This window comes from Copadichromis virginalis, linkage group LG22, assembly GCF_057382275.1.
Source record: "Copadichromis virginalis isolate Kocher_CV1m ecotype Utaka linkage group LG22, C_Virginalis_male_GT1.1, whole genome shotgun sequence".
Classification (NCBI taxonomy): domain Eukaryota; kingdom Metazoa; phylum Chordata; class Actinopteri; order Cichliformes; family Cichlidae; genus Copadichromis; species Copadichromis virginalis.
Window position 1 is genome coordinate 12,215,096 of NC_140638.1, and position 23,177 is coordinate 12,238,272.

Here is a 23,177-nt window from a genome sequence, read left to right on the forward strand (position 1 = left end):
CTAAAGAAGGCGTTTGATACTGTTAATCATGAAAGTCTATTAAAAAAACTGGAAAAGTACGGGTTTAGGGGAGTGGTTTTGGAATGGTTAAAAAGCTATGTAGGGAATAGGCAACAATATGTACAAATAAATGAATATAAATCTAATTTGATGGATATAGCTTGTGGAGTACCTCAAGGTTCAGTACTGGGTCCAAAAATGTTTATTATGTACTTAAATGATATCTGCAGAGTATCGGAGATTTTAAAGTTTGTAATATTTGCAGATGACACAAATATACTGTGTGCAGGTGGGGAATTGCCACAGGTTTTGGAAATGATCACACAGGAATTAACGATATTAAAGAAGTGGTTTGATATAAATAAATTATCATTGAATCTAGATAAAACCAAATTTATGTTGTTTGGAAACCAAAAGAAAAACATCGAAGTAGAAATATGTGTTGACAATGTATATTTAGAAAGAGTAAATGAAATAAAATTTCTTAGGGTGATCATTGACCACAAGCTCTGTTGGAAGCCACACATTACTTATGTTCGGGGGAAATTGGCACGGGGCATTGCCGTCCTGGGGAAAGCAAAGCATATGTTGGATCAGAAAGCACTGCACATTTTATACTGTGCTTTACTACTGCCATATATGAGCTACTGTGTAGAGGATACTTGTGTATCTGCAAATATACACATTCTGTATTTTTCATATGAAAGAAACTATACTGTGGTGGGGCTTGCTAATTTCTTATTTTTGATTTATGTATGTTATGTTTTGTTTTACTTCATATGTTTCATATGTTGTTTGTTTAATTTAAGACAAAAAAAAATTAAATGAATGAGAGGTAAAACTTGAGGGGGTAGGGACAAATAAGTAAATACTTCAGCCTACTCCTTTTCAAACAAATAATGGAATGATATTTTGTAATGATTGTGAAGGCACATGTTTGAAATGTTTGAAATAAAAATGAACTGAACTGAACTGAACTGAAATGCTTGGAAACTGTGACATTAGTTTGTTCATCTTCACCTGTGGCCTGGATCATGTGATCATAGTGTCAGCTTCTCTGTACTGGATTATTCTGTTTTAATGAGATAACTGACAGTTATCCCAGCCAAACGGCACAAGTTTAGCCACTTACTGCCACCTATAGGTTAAAAGAGAGGTTGAATTAAAGCTCAAATATGAATAATTTCTTGTCAAAAGTCTTTAGTAGGAAGAAAGCCTATAAAAGTCACAAGGGGAATTCAACAAACTCCTGCCTCACTTTGTTCACCTGTGTGCTGTATTCCATGGGCTGGTTTGGCTGCAGGACCAAACATTTGGCCTGAAATTACAGACAGTGTCCTAAGCATTTTCCTGTATCCGTCAGACAAAGAGGATTGGGAAAGCCACAACTTTTGCCCTGGCAATGTTATGGTAGAAATATGTCTACCAAGTTTATTAATGCAAAATCCTTGAGTAAAGTGTCACTGAAGGTCTGTGTTGAGGCATCTACTCCAGCAGTGTGACAACTCTGACTTTTAGCTAACTACAAAGTGTTGGTATAGATGACCAGTGTTGGAAATGCCACCAAACTAAAGGTACTTTGATACATACCCTCTGGTTTTCCCAGTTTGGAAAACTGTATTGAAATATATGCAGGGATGGACACCTTGTAACTTGCCCATATCACCTAAATTGTGTCCACTAGGAGACAAAGGAGAAGTTCCACATTGGAAGGACTCCCATACTCCAACACTTAAAAAGTGGAAAGAAAGAATGATTGAGACGTTTCTTGCAAAAAAGATGTTGGGAAGGTTACATCACGCGACTGAAGCTTCGGTGGAAAAATGGGACAGTTTTTGCACCTATTTGTCTACCTGAAGCGGACGTTCCAGCTTAATGCAACAGATGTTAAAACCTCACTGTTTTGTTTTGTTTTTTCTTGTTCTTTATTGTTGTATTTTTGTTTTTGTTGTTATAAAATGCAAAATCTAATAATTATTAAAATTATAAAAAAGATCAATGGACAGGCATCGCTTTAACTTTGGTTTTAATTGATTAACCTGAAAAGCACTGCTTGTCTTGCCTGCCCTGATGCCATCACATCAAAAAGAGAGTTTCCCATTTCTGGCCCATCAAAATTTTGTGATTTTGTCAAAGCTATTAGTTTCACATTAACATAACAGTGTTGTCAGCGCTGTGATGTATAGGATGATGGCACTATGATTGTGGTACTAGTACTGCTACTGTATCATCAACTGTAAAAAAAAAAACAAAAACCCCAACATTGTCAGAATCAAGCCGCCTTGACCTCAAGCACGAGCCTACAACAAAACCATTGACTCTCTGTTGCCCAAGGATTTTTTTTTCTCTCTCATATTGGTAAATGGTAAATGGCCTGTATTTGTATAGCACTTTTCTAGTCCTTAAGGACCCCAAAGCGCTTTACACTACATTCAGTCATTCACCCATTCACACACAGGCGATAGCAAGCTACATTGTAGCCACAGCTGCCCTGGGGCGCACTGACAGAGGCGAGGCTGCCGGACACAGGCGCCACTGGGCCCTCTGCCCACCACCAGTAGGCAAACATGGGGTTGGTATCTTGCCCAAGGATATTTGGCATGCAGCCAGGATGCAGCCTTGGGATCGAACCACCGATCTTCTGATTAGTGGCTGACCTGCTCTGCTTTACAAGCAGCCAGTATCTCTCTGTGCCCTGTTAAGCATCTTGTGGAGATTCATTGCGGCACGCCTTCGATTTCTCAGTGCAATCTCAGTCTCTTCTTAATGGCCTGCAATAGTCTTCAGTCTTGTCTTCATTAAAGTGTCCTTTTCACCCTGGTTGTCATGGTTGTGATTGTGAGGGTATGTGCACAAATAGGTTATATAATGCTTTGATTAGAAATATATCCATGCTTCTATCTCAAGTAATTTCAAACTAATACTTCTTTGGTGTCAAGTCTCTTTTACCATATCTGCTCACAGAAAAAAAGTCTTTCCTCATATTATTTAGTTTCCTGGATTATAAAAATGAAAGTGAGCCATGCAAGTAAAATATAAAGTGACACTATACTATGTAGTCTACTGAGTTGGTTGGATGTAATCTCTCTTCGGGCCACAGAAATTGCAGAGTAAAGCAGAATCTGCAGTTCAAAAAAATGCTATTTGTAGTTGATGTCCATGTCTGTTATCTCTTTAACAGTCTTTCTGCATTTACTGCATGGTGGTTCTTGTGCAATGTTTTTACAGCAATGATTATTAAAAAAAAATACTGTTGCTTGGCATTACTAGTGCTTAAATACCCAGGGCACAATTTTTAAAGTAATAACATCTTAAAATGTAACCTGTGTACCAGTAGTTTTTGTGTATTATACGAGAAAGTTTTACACATAAATGGGTTCCTAACATCCTTTCTCTCATGTAAAAAAATGACTCAGCCGTGTATTGTGTTTTAACTTCCTCTGGGAAAAAATAAATAAATCAAAAGCTATCAAATGTTCGCTGAAACACACCTGAATCGTTTCATTCTGGCACATACTGTATACAGAAAGATCTTTTGCGCATCTCTCACAAGGACTTTCCTTTAATAATGAGAAAATTAAATCTCACTCACAGGTAGAATATATGAAGTTTATAGCCAGAATTTTAGTGACTGAAACAGAGTACCAATAATTTTAAAAACTGACACTGAGATCACGGTGAATATTGTTATAACCTTTAGATTTATTTAATGTGCATTTGTGCATATGTATATTTTTTATTGTTTCAGTTTGCAATGTGCAACACCAGCCATTTTCAGCAGAGTTAATCATCTGGTGCCATACATTTAGCTATATAGCTTTCGTGTAACAATACACCAGTCTGGTTCACAATTATAATATTTTTCTACATTTTATTTTAATGTTAATCCAGTTGTAAATACTTGCTTTTTTAAAGTGTAAAGAGTCACCTCACAGGGCCATAATGCTACAAATGAAGCAGTCAAAGAAGAGATCCCCCCGTTCACACTAAACTACATCCTCTCACATGCTTCTCTCTCACAAAGCGACTGTGAAATAAAACAAGCTATCTAGTAAGGGCTTCCTTCCTTTTTCTGCTGCTTGTGTAACTTTTTTGTTGCTTTATTTGGATTGGACCTTTATTCTTAATCATGACTGTGCTGCACTGGCAAGTATGCATTGCACTAGTCTGCTTATGAGTATAAACGTGTGTTGATTGTGACATGTTATTTTATTATCATGAGATTAGGTTAATTTATCATGAATAAGCATGAATTGTTGTTTGTATTTCTTACCTATTCAGGACGTACTTTGCCTCTCATCCCATGACATTTGTGGTATTAATATAGACTATAGATTGAATAATTGCTGTACACTTAGGTCCATAATTTGTTAGGCAAAGACACATTTTTTTAGTTCTTCGTTTTTACACTACCACCACAGTGAATCTTAAATCAAATAAGCCAAAATGTAATTGAAGTGCAGACCTTCAGCTTAAATTCGATGGGCTTAATAACAAAAAAATTATGGAGACTTTTTTTTTTTTTTTTAAATACAGAATCACCCATTTTCAGAAGCTCAAAATTAAATTAACACTTGACTGATTGAGCAGATTCGTGGTCAGGTGAGGAAATGTTTCCTTTACTTTTTATTTTATCTGTAAACATGAGTGCCAAAGAGATTTCAGTGCAAGTGAGGGAGGCCACCATTAGGTTGAAAAACTAGAATAAACCTATCACAGAGAGCACTTTAGAGATGGAAAAATCAGCAGGGTACAAACTACTTTAACACTCAGGAACAGGAAGCCAAGATTTTTTTTTTTTTGAAGAAAACATCTAAAGAAGCCTGCACAGTTATGGGGAAAAAAACAGTTGTAAAGATAAAACCAAGATTAATTTGTACCTTGGTGGGAAATATAAATGATGGTGAAGGAGAAAATCAGCTGATAATCCGAAGCAAACAACATGTCAGCCATGATTGAGGCAATGATATTGCTTTGATATGGTCCTGTCTTCTCTCTCTCTCCCCTGTCCGTTTGAATATGGAGATGGATCTAAACGAACCAGTGTCCTTCAGTGGCAGGTGTGGTCACAGGAAACCCTGAATGGGCACACCTGTCTCTTATCTTCATTCAATGCAGTATTTATACTCCCAAAACCACAACCTGTCACCAAATTGTTAGCCTACTAATGTGGGAATATGTTGGAAAGTCTGTCTCATTCTCAACTGGATATGTGCAGATCTGTCTGATCCACTCTCCCCTTGCTCATTTCAAAGACTTTAGTATTGGATATCCAAGACCTGAACTAGTCCCCTTATTACTGAGCTCTACAGCTTGTTGTCGGTTCTGTCTCCCTATCCTCAGCCACAACTAGTGGTGGACTTGGCTGCCCCTTCCTGAGCCTGGTTCTGCTGGTTTTAAAGGGAGTTTTTTCCCTTGCCACTATTACCAAGTACTTGCTTATAGTATATCCTGTAGGTCCTGTACATGTAGTGAACTGCCAATAAAAATCTTTAAAACTGATTGCTGGGGTTTTCTATCTGTTATTGCAGGATTTTACTTTACATTAACAAAGTGTTGTGAGGTAACTGCTACTGTGATTTGGTGCTATAGAAATAAAACTAAATTGAGTTGAACTGTATTAAACTTACCTGAACATTTTACCTCACACTAACCCCTGCTGTAGGGATTCCTAGCTGTTGTTCATCTGCCCATTAAAACTGCAAAACGTTTTGAGCTTGTCCTGTGTTTGTGGCCTTCTGGTGAACTTTGACAGGAATATTCTTCAATGATCAAGTCAGTCACCTGATCCCAACACAATAAAGCATGCTTTTCAGCTATTAAATACAAAACTGAAGGCAGACAGACTCACAAACAAGCTGCACCTCTAAACTCTACACTCTCTTGGTCAAATCCAGACTTTTTAGTTTATCGGCATTTATTTGTCAAAGCCAACACACATTGTTTTATATTTAGACAGACTATCTCCACAGAAGTCCCCCTAAAGTGCGCCTATAGTGAAGCTTTAGGGACTTTAGGGGGATTTTCTTTCCTATAACATTCCGTCAGTATAGTTGTGTTTTTATTCATCCACAATTATTGTAGTTTAGGCATGCATACATGCACATAGTGAGCTGTCACTGTTCACAAAAAAAGTCATGCGTATCAGCTTAAATATGTGTCATGTGAGGCTTTTCCTGCCCTTTCCAATTTTTTTTTTTTTGGACGGAGGGGGGGGTGTCTGACGATACGTTTCATAGGAGAGTGCATAGTAGGTAATATCCGGGGGCAGGTCTAGAGTAGAGTGGGAGTGTCTGCGCTCTGCTGTCCTTCCTACCAGAAAAACGGTGGATGAGACCCACATTGCCACACAGCCGCGCACTGCAGAGGACAGAGCGGGACTCAAACACCATCGAGGAATATGTCAGCTGTGTCACGCACCGAGGGACGCATAAAGCCGCCGCGCAGCGCAGTTTCTGCACATCCACTGCCTCTGCTTTAGTTTAGCAGACAAACACAACCCCGTTTAGCACTTATGCTTTGCTAAAAATCTCTTCTGCTGCTGCTTCTGGTCCATTCCTTTCCCTCCTCCCCTCTCTTCCTGCTCCTCCTCCTGCTGTGTGCCGTCCCGTCGCCAGGATGGACAAGACGCTCTGCAGTCCGCATCCCGGGACCAACAAAACAAACTCTTCCTCCGCGGACCTCCGCGGGAGCTCATCATCGAGGAAGCCCGGTGGGCGGCCCGGGTCGCACAGCCCCGGCTCCGGCTCCCTGGGAGGCTCGGCTGTAGCGGGAGGCAGTCGGGCAACTGTGCTGGGGAACAGCATGAATTTGCAGCAACAGCAGCAGGCGCGCAAGAGGCAGCTGGAAGGAGTCCTGAGCAAATACACCAACCTGATCCAAGGCTGGCAGAACAGGTAAGCACGTGGATGGGGTCGGGGACGTTTGACACATGATTTAGTTTCGGTTCATGCCCCAGGTGAGGCTTCGTGTTGTTATTTGCCCCGTCCACGTTGCACTTTTACCACCACGTCACTGCGAGGGGGAGGGGGTTCAAAATCACACAAGTCTGGACGCCTGCTGATGAATTAGTTTGTTTGATCGCTGTCTTCATGGGCTGACTTACATAATGGGCAAAAGAGATGTTAGAAAACAAAAACTGTCATTAAATAATACTTATAATAATAATCCTCTAAAATTCTTGTAATTTCCAGTATATTATGTTATTATATTAATTGCTAAAGTATTTTCAGAAACATCAGATTTGCTGCTTTTCTTGGTCTGTTCTTATAATAAAGTTAATATCTTTGGGGGTTTTGAAAGCCTGGTTTCCTAACTTGCATTCTCAGAACTCAGAGTAAAAGTTTTAAACTATTTTGGAACACTTGAGCAATAATTTAAAAAATGTATAAATTAAATTAGGATTAGAGATTACTCAACTGAAAACAATGATGGAATTGGAAAATGCCAAAGTAATTAATCATTTGTCAAAGTTGGTGCTGATTCATCATCTGTCAATACATTTTAGAGCTACTGGATTAATTGTTCCCCCTTTAAAATAGCCCTCTTAAATTCTTAACTATCGATCTCATTAAAGATATTGGTTTATTTAAAAAAAAAAAAAAAGTTAGCCATCCATCTGTTTTCTGCTACTTATGTGGGTCTGGGTTGTGGGGGCAGCAATCTGAGCAGAGATACTCTTCCATCTCTTCTGGAGGGGAACCCAAGGCATTCCCAAGCCAGCTGAGAGATGAAGTGTCTTCAGTGTTTCATGAGTTTGTATCAGGGCCTCTTCTCAGCATGACATAACATAGGGAGCCATCCTTATGTTGTGGCAGAGTACTGAATGGTTAAGTTGGCGGTAAACATTAGCCTTCATTTTTATTACATGTTATAAGTGCGCTTCAAACAACACGACTGATTACAGCAGTGGTTCTTAAACTTTTGCCACTACACATCCAGTTATAAGAGAAACGGCTACTAAACTAACTAATAAAAGGTGCTTAGATGGTGTTTTTCTTCTCAATTTGACAACTGAAAGTGTCATTCACCTATTAAATCATTTATACAAGTGCTTTTCTATGACTAAGCACTTTAACCTAACATTGGGTCAGGGGAAAACTGGGCTTCGGTATCTTACCCAACAATACTTTGACATGCAGGTTGGTGCCAGGGGTCAAACAACCGACCTTCACATTAATAGACGACACGCTATACCAGGTAGCACAACGCCATCAGCACACTCTTATTTATTTTCCCCAGAAAAATCGAATTAATTCAGCCATAGTTTCTAGTATTTTCCTCCAGCTTGTGCAGGTCTCCACCTTTAGCAGCTCTGTGGCCTTCACTACAACTGAATAGGACTGAAACTGAAGCCAATCAGATATCATGCAGTTTGATTAACGGGAAAGTGCCAAACGACTAACTAACAATCATTGTTACTTTGTTTTAACCAACTGGTGTTTGGCTAATAAAATGTGGATAACACAAAGGTCAAGGTGGACAAAATGAAGTCTTGCTGACATTAAAAAAGATTAGAAAGGACAATGAAAAGTGGCTAACGCGCAAGAATGAGACCCTGCTGCCACAAAGTGTTTGTGTTTCCTGAAACTGTGGACACACTGTACACTTACGCCTGCCCGTCTGTACAGGTTTTTGCAGTTGCTGATCTGTACTGATATTATTCCCATATACTGTGACAATCTGTAATTCCGCTGCTCCTGAATCAGTGCAGGCACTCTTGTAATGAAGTATATAACATCTTCACAGCAGTGCAATTCTCAAAAAGTGCCTGTACCTCATCCAGAATTTATATGCCATCACGCCGCCCTGTCCGATTTCCTCATCTCAGACACAGACAAATACAGAGAGAGGTTTTTATGAGAAGCTGTGTTTTTAATTTTAAGTCAATGTGAGTCACATGTGAAACATCTTCCCCTGGGTTGGACTTTCTTTTCATTCTTGTTTTTCTTCCCCCCCTCGGTCCGAACAGCTAACATGAATTATGCAGGATCTCTGCGTTTGGCAGTGCAATTAGTTTTGTGTGTGGGTAAAGAAGAACTAAGCGACTTGGAGCATCCCATTGTGTACAGTGGCACTGCTGCAGAGGAGAGGGAAGCTCACGTTGTGTGGGGTTTGTTTGTGTTGAGGGGCGGTGTAGGAAGGCGGAGGAAAGACTGACTCGTCCCTGCTCTCCCATCAAACTGACAGACGATGCAACGAACTGCATCTTGATACGTACCCGCAGGAACACTTGTGGGACAGCGAGACAAACCTTCATTTCAGAGCGATCAAAGCGAGGTGGCACTGATTAAAGGAAGCCTTAAATGTGCGTGATGTTCTCGTGGGATTTGTCACATGTAGCCTGTGAAGCGCGTTTTAATCAAATAGTACGGTCTGCCATGTGCACGAGTGTGCTGATTTCTGATCTTTGTACAGACGAAAGGGCATTACCAAATTGGTTTGGCCTTTGTGGGTGATGCTGCCTGTCCAGTGTCAATTTCAAAGTGCCTATAGGGTAAAGGTGTAGCTTCGCAGGAGAGAATCCTTTAACTTCATTGACTTGAGCAAGCGCCAAGACCTCAAGCTGAAAGAGTGTTTCAGCACAGACGGGGAGCAGCGACTAAAACATCTTGAAAACGTAGCCTGGAGCTGAGATGGCTTTTAGTTTCCATTTAGATTGTCTTTGAAACTATACTAACATGGGTCAGTAGGCTTATTGCTACTGCTCATAGCCCTAACATTAGTAATGATGACAAAATGTACAAAGTAGTTTCATTTGAATTCAAATTCATAATTTTTAAATTGTATTTTTTGGCTCTTGAAGGAGGAAAAGAGTTTAGCAATCAGACTTTGCTTTGCTCTGTTTTTGTTTTTTTCACGTACAGAACACTGCCACGATGTGACTAATCAAAGCAGTGATGATTATCTCTACCTGAAATTCAGTTAAAGCTATATAAGTGAATTAAGGTGATTCCTGGAGTCATCTTATTATCACTACCAAGAAGGACTGTTTGATCCTCTGTTTGCTTGTAGGATAACTTTAAATTAAGAATGTGTTTCCAGAGCTGGGGCTAGAAGTAATAAAGTTTTAGAGTTCTGGATGTGGATTTAGGAATTTTAGTGCACTCTCTTAATAAAAGACGAAAGTTGTCACTGAGAATCCAGAAATTAATCAAGTGCAACATTCAACTAGTAAGACAAATTTTTCTGCTCATGAATGGAAGTAAATAACTTTTAATTTAGTGTCTAATCCAAAAAAGAATGCTGTGCATGCCTTTTTTTTTTATGCTTTTGTTTTTGTCAAACAGTAAATTAGAAAATTCATGGATAACAACAATAACTATATTTTAGCATTAAAACTGTCATTTGGATTAAAGAGCTTGTGCATGCTGGTGGATTAACCATTACAGAAACATAAAAAAATATTTTGGTAATTACCAGTGCTTTTAATTTATGGCAGCTGTGACATGAACCTTACATTGTGTGGTGCTCTAATAAATGTAAGCACTGTAAACACCATGCTGAAGTAAGAACAAATCAGCAGACACTGTGAAAAGGGGAGTTTTACAGGAGAAAGAAATGATAGAAACAGTCATATGGAGCACTTATGCATCGTCTCCATGAGAATTCCCCACAAAGGTGGGATCTGCAACTTGTTGTTTAAAATCCTTGAACTGTGGTTCAGCTTTGCAGCTGCCGTCTGTGACATCCTGCAGTTGCAAACTCTTAGTATCAAGAAATTATTATGTGCACTTAGGTTTGTTGGCTTTGCAGCTAATGGTGTCGCTGCTGGCAGAGAAGCCACACTTGGTCTTACAGGCACGTTTCTTGACTCTTAAACTCTGAACTTTTACTGCAGATATCAGTAAATAAAGTAAATGAACATGATTGCTGTGAGCTCTGTGCAGAGATTTGCAGGTATGGGTAAAAGAGGGGTGACTCACTGGAGGATGCACCAACAGATAGCAGTTTTTCAAAGGAATCTGCTGTAGTGGAATATTCATTTATTCTTTTTCTTCTTCTTTTTTTTTTTAACAGCATTATATGCAATTGCATTTTGAGATGATTTAATATTAAATATTAATATTTAGCTTAAATTGCAGAGTTATCCAAAGAGTGCTTAAAGTACAATTGAAATCTGCCATGTTAAACCTTTTGCACTCTTAAGTTTGATTGGATCACCCATGAAGAGGAAAACATGGGTGATCCATGGGTTGACATTCATAATTATTCTGTAAATCTTGCATTGACCGGAGTTTTCACCCTTGATGGCTTATTTTAATGTGTTGTGCTGTGAAAGGCCAATATGTCACAAACCCAGGAACACTGAAACAATTAACTGGAAGTACTTGTAGTCCTTTCATTAAAGCAAAACAAAACAAAAACAACAAACTCCCCCACCCCACCCCTGAAAAACTGTAATGTTGATAATATGTCAACATGAAGGTCAGAAAGCATTACTTTTGTTATTGTTTATGGTATTTCTATTTTTAGCTCGTTTTAAAGCTTTTAAAGCAGAAACCATTGCAGCCAATCTAATTATTTTTAAAATAATCTATTCCAGCAAGATTATTTCTTTAGAATATCTTTAGTAAAAATGTCATTCTGCTACAGCAACGTTTTATTTATTTATTTAATTTCAAGATTATTTAGTTTTGAAATGAATCAGGACTGAATGGTGGGTTCACTGTTGTGTTTTGAGCCTTTGTTCATATTTCTTCACAGTAAGTGATTTTTACACCCTATGCTGTAGTTCTCTATCTTTCTCTGAGCTCAGGAAAGCATTTGCTGTCACCTGGGATAAAGATTTATATTATATATATATATATTATTAGAGGTTTACTATGGGAGGGGGCCTGTAGAGAAATATAAATCAGCTAGGTTAAAAATGAAAGGCTTTTTGCAGCCGGACCAGATTTTAAAATGACCCGTTTCTTTTATACCTGTGAAGGAAGACGATCAGATGCTCCATCCTTCCTCAGGTTGTGTTCAGCTCACAGTTAATATCCGTAAGTGCCCGCAGCGTAAAAATAGAAACGTTTGAAGGAGGAGAGGCCGTGCCCCGGTGGAAGACATTGTTTGAGTAATTACATTGTCAGTCACGTTTCATCACGTGGAGGAACACAAAGTGTGTGTGTGTGTGTGTGCGTGCGTGCGTGCGTGTGTGTGTGTGCATGTTTGGCAGGCCGTGTCTTGGTGGGCAGGAGACCTGAGTGGAGCTAATTCTGCCACTGTGTGGGCGGCCATGTGTCAGCGTGAAGTACCGTTATGTTGAGTAGGTGCTGTGTGCGTTTGTGTGAAGAAAATGTGCTAAGTAGTCAGTTTTGTTTATATATGCACATATGAAATGCGTGCTATACTTGTAAGGATAGTAAATGATTCAAACCCTTTAAACCTAAGCATTGATGACAGTCACAGTCAGTGTAATATAGTAATAATCATTTATTATAACACTGTTGTAATAATGGCAGTGTGACTTTAATAATGTGCCATTATGGGAAAGCTAGTGACACATTTATACCCAGATGAACTGATGAAAGGAAAGATTTTGGAAGGGAAGAAGTTTAATGTGCAACAGAGCAAATGAGCTCAAAGTTTGCCTGAAGGTGCTGTAGAGATTAATTGAAATGCGTATCATAAAAAAGTGGTTAATAAGAATAAATGGTCTAAGGCAGTGTATACAAAACCAATAAACAGATGGGGTTGTTAACAAGAGTTTCAGTATTATAAGCATTGAAACTGCAGAATTCTGGAAAGCCAAAAACCCCCCAAGAAAAAACAGCCTTCTTTCAGCAAGTCTTGTCTCTGTCATAAGCTCCTCCCACCAGCGTAAGCACACGCATCTGTGTCATACGTGTGAAAAACGCAAAGGCAAAAGTCAACACACAAGAGCAGTACTTACTCCTCTGTTTAATTTTTTTAATTATCAAGCGCCACCGATCGTTACACAATCTCACATGAAAGAAAAAGAAAAGACAAAAACATCACAAGCCACGTCTTCTACACTCCAAAGAGGGCGAGGCATTTCTAGTTTCCTCTCAGATGACCTCAGTTATAAAGGATCAGTTATGTTTCTCAAAAAAATGAAAGAAAAATCACATGGTTCAAAGTGTTTTCTCTAGCTGCCTGCGTGTGTTTCCTCCCACAACCTAAACATATGCATCTTAAGTTAGCTGGTGATTCTAAATTGACTGCAGCTGTGGGAGTTAGGGTTGGGTACTCTTTACATTTTGAACCCATAGTGGCAGCATGAATTGGCTTCTATGCTCGGCGGTAACTTTTTAGTGCTTATTTTGAAATAATAAATGTACATTTTTGTCTTACAAAGCAAGTCCATACTTCTCGACTGAAACATTTTATTTATTGACAACATTTGTTCGCTCTGACAATGTCTGACGTTGACGTTGCTATCAGTGTTTGCATACAAAGGTCTTTGATATAGTTCCTCAGATAGCGTGTTGCTTTCCCGTCAATACAATGCTGGTAAGAAATTTCAATACAGCCAGAGGAAGAATGCTGAGTTTAAATGTCAAACAATAAAGTGGAGGGAAAAAAGGCCAGTTTCTCTGACGACAGCTGATCCAACTTCCTAATTAATTACCTACTGCGATATTGACAAAGTGCCCAGAAAATGTTTCATTATCATCTATGGGTTAACTTCTCATATGTTGATGGCCAATATGCTAAAGTTAGTTGGAAACTTATGAGGCTATAAAATAGGTGGACTGGCAACAGGCCTACACCCTGATTATTACTGTGTTACAGTTGGAATGGTCTCCCTCTCTGAAGTGTATTTAAGATAACTTTGGGATGTTTTTATATTTAAGGAAACCAAGTAGCACAATCATTTTAATATCAACAAAAGTCCTTACATGCACTGACAAAAAGTGTGGCTGAATATGAAGGAGATCATTAATATGCCATCTATCCTTCGTATGTCCCAGATGCAAACTTTGCACAGTGTCACAAAGATTAATAGAGGAAGTGTTGTTTGCAAGCTGCTTGTTATTCAACAGTTGATTATCATACACGGTGTATGTTGTGTTCGCATGCATAAGAGGAAGTGTTGTCAGACAGGTTTTGTAACAAACACAGAGCACAGTCAAACTTATTTAGAAGAGAGAATAAAGGGTAACAGGTTTTTAGAGTTTATTCTAGTTGTGTGTGCTTATGTTTTTTCTGTGCTTCTGATGATTTGTCAATCATTTGCAGATTGACTTCCTATCTGTCTGAGCTGCTTCACATTCACACACCTGTAACAACTCTGAGGTCATGTAACCAGTTGCTCTAACACATTCCTCAAATGAGATTAAAACAGAGAGGTGATCAAAATATAAATGTTTGCACTAAATATATGGAATGATCTAACTCTGCACATCTGCTTGGCTCAGATTTTAAATCCTATTTTATTTTAATAAATTTTTGTCTTTTAATGTTGTGTATTGTGTTCTGTTTTCCTGGATTTTAGTGTTAAGTTGAATTGGCCTATATTTTGCTGTTTTAAATATGCTGTATAAACAAATTTGACCTTGACTATGGCTTGTAAATCAGTAACTATTTTAAAGCCTTTTATATCCTTATCACGCTGAAAAGGAGTGGATAGTTGGTAAAGAATATAGTGGATGGGAGGAAAAAAAGAACACAATCATTATAAAAATCCTTAAATCAAGTCTTAATTCTCAAACAGCTCTGTGTAGAAATGAGACTATGACTAAAACTTAAAGGTGCAGAAGTCTGATTGGTCAGGAAGCCTTTGAATGTGCAGACAAACACACACATACGAGAACTCATCTCCTTCTTAATGCTGCCCTAGAAGCCACGAGAGTCCATTTGAGAATTAATAGGTTGACATTATGCATTCTCCGGCCTCTCAGACTAAACAGTCAGTTTGCCACAGTGAAGTGTTCCCACTTAAAGACACTCGGAACATATTTAGCATGTCTGCAATGATAGGAAAATACTCAGCTTATTTATTACAGACACATAAGTACCATCTGTGAGGCCTGGTTTACCTCTCGCAGCTTTTTCTGTCTGCATTTTGAAGTCATGCATTACCTGCAAGTGGTTACTGTGTGATCATTTCACGCTAGTGGACATGCTTTTTGTCATTTTAAAAGTAGAAATGTGAGCTTTTGATTGTGGATTGTAGCGCACGGCTAGTTTCCAGGGGGACGAATGTTGACGACACACTTTAAAAAAAATGGAAAAACAACGTCACCTTCTGCTGCTGTAAATCAGTTGTAACATTCATCATTCCATGGAGCAGATATCTAACTTAATTCTTTGTAATTTGGTTATCGGCATATGTATGAAGTGTGTGCCAATCACACAATTCATACCATTTATAGCTCTTTCTCAATTTCCATTTTAGACCGTCTTCCTGTATAAGAAGCTGTGAGCGTTGTGTAGATGTTATATCCATGTCTTCGTAAGTGCTCTGCAGGGTGGGGGATGTACTGTGATGAACAAATAATTTCTTTGCACTTGCACTCAGTGGAAAAGGAGCTCTGCTGTGCTTCTTTGATCAAAGCTGTGAGTCGGGGTGGTGCAGCTCTGGTGGGTGTTTCTGTGTCTGAAAAGGGGAAGAAAACTGCAGGCATTAGCTTGGCTTCATGTTGATATATTTCTGTCTGTTTAATGGCTGTATCTCCTGTCTTTTTGCTGTTTCTTGGGTTTCTGTTCTAATTTTCTGTTTTTTGTAAGGCCAGCTTTGATATTAGAGTGCAGGGGAAAGGGAAATGAGTTAGCATTTTGCATTTCCCCTTTCCTTCATATCTTGTTTGGTTTTCTTGTGTGTAGTTTTCTTGTATACTTTTAGGAATGCTTAAAATAACATCTGGTTTTAACAAAGCCTTTTAATAGTTTCATTGCCCCCACTTGTGAAACTATTCCATGTCCCTGATATGGCAGCTGGTCAAAAAGTACAGCCTGAAATGTTTAGATGTTTAAAAACGTCAGATGGTAAAGTTTTATTATGATGATACGTTTGTGGAAGCAAACAAGAGTTAAGAGATTGTGAATGATGAGCTTACACTCACCAGCTACTTTATTACATACATCTATTTAGTTGCATGTTAAAACATGATTTATCAGCAAATCAAGTCCATGCATTTGTGGATCTAGGTATGGTTAGGATGACCTGCTCAACGTCACACTGAGTATCAGAAAGGAGAGGAAAGGAGATTTGAGTCACTGAATGTGGCATGGATGTTGCTGCCAGCTGGGCTAGTGCGAGTTTTTCAGAAGCTACTGATCTGTTGGGATTGGATTTTCCTGCACAATCATCCCGAAATAATAAAAAAATATATATATCTAGAGATTTTTAGAGAGGTTTGGATAGATTGCTTCAAGCAAGGTTTGGACCTTGAAGCAGATGGACTACAGCAGCAGAAGACCACACTGGGTGCCACGCCCGCAAACTAAGAACAGAAAACTACAATTCACAATGACCTCATCAAAATGGACAATGGGAAATTGGAAAAACGTTGTCTGGTTCTGATGAGTCATGATTTGTCCTGAGACATTTGGACGAGGATCAGAATTTGGCATAAATAACATGGGAAAAAAGATGATTCTGATGACAGCATGAAACCATCCTGCTTGGTATGAACAACTATGGGTGGTGCTTTGAGTAGAGGATGTTTGGGATGTGGTGAAACAGGAGATTTTCATCATGGTTATGTAGCCAACAAATCTGCAGCAACAGTGTGATGCTACCATCTCAATGTGAACCAAAATCTCTAAGAAATGTTGCCAGTAACTTGTTGAATCTGTACCACAAAGAATCAAAGCATCTCTGAAAGCAAAAGTGGCTCCTAACCAGTACTAGCAAGGTGTACCTAATGAAATGATTGAGTATAATTTATTTGGCCACAGCAGTGTCAAGATCTTCTCATGATGTTACAGGAAAATAAAATGCCAGCAGCATGTAATCTCCCTGATAGTTGCCAATCACTCTCTTATTGATCCCCCTTTTCCTGCCAATAATCAGTGTGATTCACTACTCTGACGTCCCTCCAAGCATATTTGAGAATTAACTGCCAAAAGAGCAGCGAGGAGATGTAAATCCTGCTGACAAGCCATTTCCTGCAGCACAATTGTTAAATCCATTAGGAAATGATAGTGTTTCTGTTGATGTGGACAAATGTGCTTGACTAAGCTCTTTTTAAAGTGCAAATATTGTTATGGTGGTGATTTATAGCGGGCTCTATGTTGTTACAGATGTCTGCTCCTGAGTGCACGTACAGGTTTCTAGAGATAGAAAGTTTGAACATGAATTCTAATTCAAGTATGTATAAAGGTTTAAAATAAACAGCTGTGGTATATTTAGAAGCAATAAAACCCTACGTGATGACACGTTCTCTGATATTTTAAGGGCGGATAACAAAATCGACTGCAGATGGTGATTTGTTTCATGATTGCATTGAGTGAATTGATTTGTCCATTAAAGGTATTGAATGTCTTTGCCAACAAAGAATCCCACCCCAGGGTACTGTAATATCTAAACTGAGTAACAAAGGCATTCACATTCATCATGCATTAGCACATATTACTGAGCATATTCAACTTCCTGTTCTGCTTGGTCACCATGCATTTAGTGCCCATGTTGTATCTCTGTGTTAGGGCTGAACGATATATCGCATTTGACCCTGCTGACCCCCTCAACAGTGAATGCCTCCATTCTGCTGACTGCACAGGGGATAAGACTTGATACACTGCTGTGAGCTCAACATGCAGCGCGTGAGGCCGACGAAGACAGCCCTGGATATAAAGTGATGCAGGCAGATTGTTCCCTGGATGGCTGCGGTCGGCATAAATCTCCAGCCCTCCTGATGGAAGGGGACAAGACTGTGAGCAAGGATCAATTTTCAGACGGCAGCGTTCCCCGTGTGCTCGCTGGAGCTGAGAGGGTTCATGGGGAAAAATGCATCCTGTGAAGGATGGAGAAGTTAGCAGCTCAAGCAGCTAATGAGTTAGGAAATTATGATATATGCACTGTTAAAGCAGTGGTTTTTGAATACGCTGCTCCAGTTTATCTCAAGATTTTAAATCAGCCTTCGCGTCAGTGTGCTTTGCTTGTTACGTCACACACATGCTTGTTTTGCTTTCAAGGGAAACTTTGTCATGACTCACCTGAAGTGCGAGTATTTTAATATCTTTTTAAGGCAGCTTGTAAAACATTACATTATTCAGCATCCCTCATTTCATTTGTTAGTTAGAGCTTGACCTGGTGTCCGTGCCTCCAGCCATAAACTCAAACTGCTTTGTTTTGAGCTCTTTTAGATTAATGAACAGATGCAGGCAGCATGAAAAAAGCCTAAAATGCATCCAGGAAGGAGGGTTGCCATTCACTGTCCATCAGGGTCTCAACAAAAAGGTGCTCTTTGCATTCATTTGCTGCTTTTATGCATTCATACACCCCCACCCCCCTCCTTCTGTTGCCCCCTCTGACATGCTTGTATTAGTCACGACCCACCTCCTTGAAAGCTGGGAACCAATCAGAATGACCATGATGCAAATGGAAGAAAGAGGCTGGAAATATATGGAAAACCCAGTTTCCCAGTGTAGCTGCAGAGATGTGACAGAAAAACAACAATGAAAATCTGATTTGTGCAACACTTGCTGGCCTCACTGTTTCTATCAACATTTTTGTCAATAAAAATAACCCCTCAAGCAAAAAAAAAAAAAATCAATAGATTACTTCATGACTTGACCAACTTTATTTAGTTTAAACAGGCACAGTTTTGAGTTCACTGGACTCATGTGTGAGTCATGTTTCAAACGTAATGTTTAGTCAGTTGACAAAGATTGATTCGCAGCATTTCTGTTTGCGTGTCGCACAGTTTGAATGACTTTCTGCTTAACTAGGAGCCAGCATATGTTTGAGGATCACACATCAATAGGGTGTAATGATAAATGGAAAGCAGTGTCTGTTCAGCAGATGTTGGTTTATTGTGGTAATGAACATTTTTTTTTTTTTTTTTTCTTTAGTCATTAGAGAAATGATCCTTTGGTGTTCTGCGCTAATATATCATAGATCTGATATGAGAGCTAGCATCTCATCTCAGCTTTTCCTAATCATCTAAAAGGCCTGCATAGTCCTAGGAAACTGATGGTTATGTTCTTTTCTTTATACCTTTTTATCCTTTATTTAGGTGAGTAGTGAAAGCTGGGAAAGACATGCAGTTAATGGCCTCAGGGTGGATTTGAACCCGGGTTTCTGCAAATGCTTAAAAAAAACTGATCACGAGCTTAACCTGATGGGCAACAATGGGGGCTCATATTTTCACCTTTTTAATTAAATAATGATGCAGATACATTGGTAAAGGAAGTTGATGCGTTTCCATTAAACTGTGGGGGATACAGATTCATAACAGGTAATAAGAATATAACCTGTTATGAAGAAAATAGGAAACGGTGCCAGTGTTTGAAACATGAAGTAAACAGCTTTTCTGAGACACCCAAAAGACACATGTGACATGGAATGGATAGATGGCGCCTTAAAGTTCTATTTAAGATTCATATAGAGAAAAAATTTCCAAACCTTCCTAGCCCCACGTGGAAAAATAATTGCACCCCTTTGCGAAGTCATGAATTATCTGCTGAGACCTGTTAAGTCAAAACTGTTACAATGGTAGATGTTTATATAAAATGGCCAAAGTTTCCAATAAAGCGTCAGTGAGTGTATGTACAAGTAATCAATATGAACCCAAAGCTCAGGCTTCAGACAGTTCCACGTTTAAAAAAAAGTTTTTTTTTGTCCTGATCTGCATGATGTCACAAAGAGGGGATATCATCAGAGACACCATGATAATTCAACATTTCCATGATGCTTAACTCACAATGCATTGGTAAGTTCTCAGTCTCTTCTTCTCATGTCACTTGTTTTTATTGCTGCAAAAGGGGAGCGTGGCGCAGACAGCCTGATAAATATTTTTCGTTAAAAATGTTGCATGCACCTTAAAAACTGAACTCTTCGCATTGCAGTCTAGTCCAAGTTACTTGGATACAAATACCTGTTGACTGCTGTACTGTTACAAGTGTTTTGAATGTGAGACAGCAGTCAGAGTCTTCTGTGACATAAGAGTTCTTGTAGATTTGGGTACAGCGGTGTCATTTAAAAAACGTTGTGTCATACCTGCACTCCAGTACCTAACCAGTACCAGCAGCCCATAAAGTTTGTGATGGATTCTGTTATTTTCTTTGCTCACTCTGAAATGGGCAGTAACTTGGTAATCAGCTCTCTTCTTTGCTCAATCTTTGTTTAAAAATCCAGAATAAGTCCATATGTTTGATTTGCACATGGGCGGCACTTTCCTCGAGTTCTTCCTCCGATGCATTCATCTGGGTTTTACCGGTTTCCTCCCACATGCTGACTGTCACTTCTTTTGGCCTCACTAGAAATGTTGTTGTACGCCGTACAGTGACAAATAAAGGCACTCTGTTCTAAAAGCACAAAAACAGAGCAGCCGAAAGTAGCTTTTATCCCTGATCATTAAATCCAGCTGATGTTCAAACTTTCTGTTTGCAAGGGCAGCCAGTCTGATGAAAGATTGCTTGAAAGGAGAGTGGACTGGGAACGGGAGCTAAAACTGAGATAAACTTGATGGCGATGTGCCACAGCCCAATGTAGGATGAAATCAGATTATTTTGAACTGCAGATCATGCAGATCTACTCTAGTTGAGTCCATTAATACAAATATGGAGCTGGAAATGAGCATAATAGGTCCACTTAGGTTTGCTGATCAATACTGCAGCTCCAGTAATGGTGCATGGAGAGTTTTATGTTTAGTTTTTTTTTAATATACAGGTTGAATCTCAGGGAAAGGAGGATGATACAGGGCGCCTCTGAACATGAACACAAGACAAAGACAACCGCTATTGCCTCAGGCCTCTGTGCAAAAACATGAAAAGGTCAGCCATAGCCACCCAGTGCCATTGTGGTCTGTGCTGAACTGCAGAACCAGAACAGAGTGTTAAGCAGAGCCGACAGACCAGCTTCTTGAATGTCATACGCGATCCTTTCCGGCCACAGGAAATGAAATGTCTCTGCCTCTGTTTGCCTGACTGGCTTTGCATCTTCCAGCCAGCGATGAGGGATTCAATTACCCAGTGATTGAATGCGATTCATTAATCACAAAGGAGAAAATGTGGGGTTTAATTTCCACGCCTCGGGCTGTGGGTTCTGCACAAGATGACCGCGCTAATTGCTACCATGAGTAATTTGGAATCAAGCTTGCCGGCTTGATGGTGCTGAAAGCAGGCGTTAATGTAAATGAAGGGCTGTTCTTTTTATTTTTTAAAATTTTTTGTTCACGAGTGCTGCCTGAAGAGAGATGTGGTGAATAATATCCTGCAGGCATCATTACATGGGAGGTGAGATATGTTAAGGGTGTTGAGTGTTATTACGGCAGCTCTCTTTTTGCTCCATTTCACATACATTCATGTCCCCCGCCTTGTTTTCCTATTCTCTTCCACATCCTGCACAAAGTTTGTGCAGCAGGAATATATAAAAAAAGTTTTTACCAGTAAACAAGATAATGAGAGCATAAAACAAAATGATGATGATAACGGTCACGGTGCTTCTTCCATTTCCCGTTCCCCGGTCTTTTCCCTGGTTCATTACTTTCTTAACTTCATTCTCTCTCTCTGCCTTTTCCTCCTGTGCAGGTATTTTGTGTTGGATCCAGAGCTGGGACAGCTGCAGTACTTTGTCAATGAGCAGGGGAAGAGCCAGAAGCCCCGTGGCTCGCTGCCTCTGATCGGCGCCTCGGTGACAACGAGCGACGAGGCTCCGCACATGTTCATCGTAAACGCCGTCAATGGAGAGCTGTATAAACTCAGAGGTATGTCCTCGCGCTGGCCTCAGGCTGCCCGTATACGGCAGAGAACAAACAGTGAGAGGGTGTGTGTGTGTTTTACTTTGGATTCCTGTGAAGTGCGGTGTAGATACTAGCAGCGGCGGGATGAATAGCGGCTTATAGATGGCTCATAAATTCGAGCTGCAGTGTTTTTCTTTAAAGAGCAAAGACTTTCGAGGACATTTTTCTGCTTATTTGATTTGTATTACTTCATTGTTTTGGTTCAAGCCTGAGCATTTTATTTTTAGCAACACTAAATAGATGACCTCCTGAACACTACCTGCTCACGTCCACACAGAGAGATGAGTAGTCAGTGGAAATAACTGCATTTATCAGCGAGTCAGATCTGATCTGAATCAGTGTTTCATTCAGTAGTTGTAAGAGGTCAAGAAACAGATAAGAGACGAGGAATCTTGGATTTACATTCGCGACGTGACAAAAACCATGACATGAAATAAGAGCGATGTGTTTATTTAGCACTAGAACTGCCATGGATTCCTGTGGGCTGGTGGCTTTTTGACTCAATCCTGCAACAACAGCAGTTGTGTGCAAAGAAGTAAGTTCTTCAAGAAGTTAATTTGTGAATTAAAACAAAACAAAAAAAAAGCTTTTTATACTTTGAAAAATTGGGGTTTTAGTTTTTAGTTCTAGTTTAACAAAACATTTATATCTTTTCATTACAGAATATAAAGTTAAAGTGTGTACTGGAATTCACTAATAAATAAAGATTATACCGAGCAACACAATAATAGATCTAAATCATTTAATTATTGTAGAAGAAAAACAGAGTTAAAAATGAGTTTTGGATAATGGGCTGTATTAGTTTAGCTAAAATAAAGAAGGTATAAAAAATAAAAAACAAAGTGCTCTCTGTGACACAGATTGAACAGGTCATTGCCCACAGTTGGCTAAAGAAAAAGAAAGATACACTGTGCACTAAATCAGTTATTGTAAAAGTACAACACAACATCCTCATCTGCCTCCGCCCACCAGACTCTGCTCTGCTCCCCAGGCATGAAACATGTCTGATTCAGCTGTTCTGCTCTGGATTTCACTCTTTATTTGCTCTGATTAATTCCCCGCATGCTGGGCTTTCTGCTCGGTTCAGCTACAGTTCTCCACGCGCTCCATCACACACTCCTCCGCTCTGACCTGGCTCAACATCCCAGGCATGACCCTTTCAGCGCGGCGGTAATTATTCATCATTTATCCAACTACAGTTCCCTATATATTTATTTATCAATATCATCTAGCTATATCTGGCTCATGTTAAAGCTGCCATCACATCACAATGTGTCCAAACAAGTGCGTTGCTAGGCAACCCGGCATTCTGCA

The 23,177-nt window shown here is 39.4% G+C and overlaps 1 protein-coding gene across 2 annotated transcripts in view; it reads left to right on the top strand.

Moving 5' to 3' along the window:
- Positions 1-6,284: 6,284 nt before the first annotated feature.
- The window catches only part of osbpl10a (oxysterol binding protein-like 10a), a 96,966-nt gene continuing 80,073 nt past the window's right edge, over positions 6,285-23,177 (top strand). The window contains exons 1-2 of one of the 2 annotated variants that reach the window (XM_085445263.1): positions 6,285-6,896; positions 21,652-21,827. In XM_085445263.1, coding sequence (XP_085301389.1) covers positions 6,619-6,896; positions 21,652-21,827 — 454 coding nt within the window. In that variant the 5' untranslated portion in view covers positions 6,285-6,618. The remainder of the gene's footprint in view (positions 6,897-21,651; positions 21,828-23,177) is intronic. The other variant, XM_085445262.1, reaches the window with a different exon arrangement.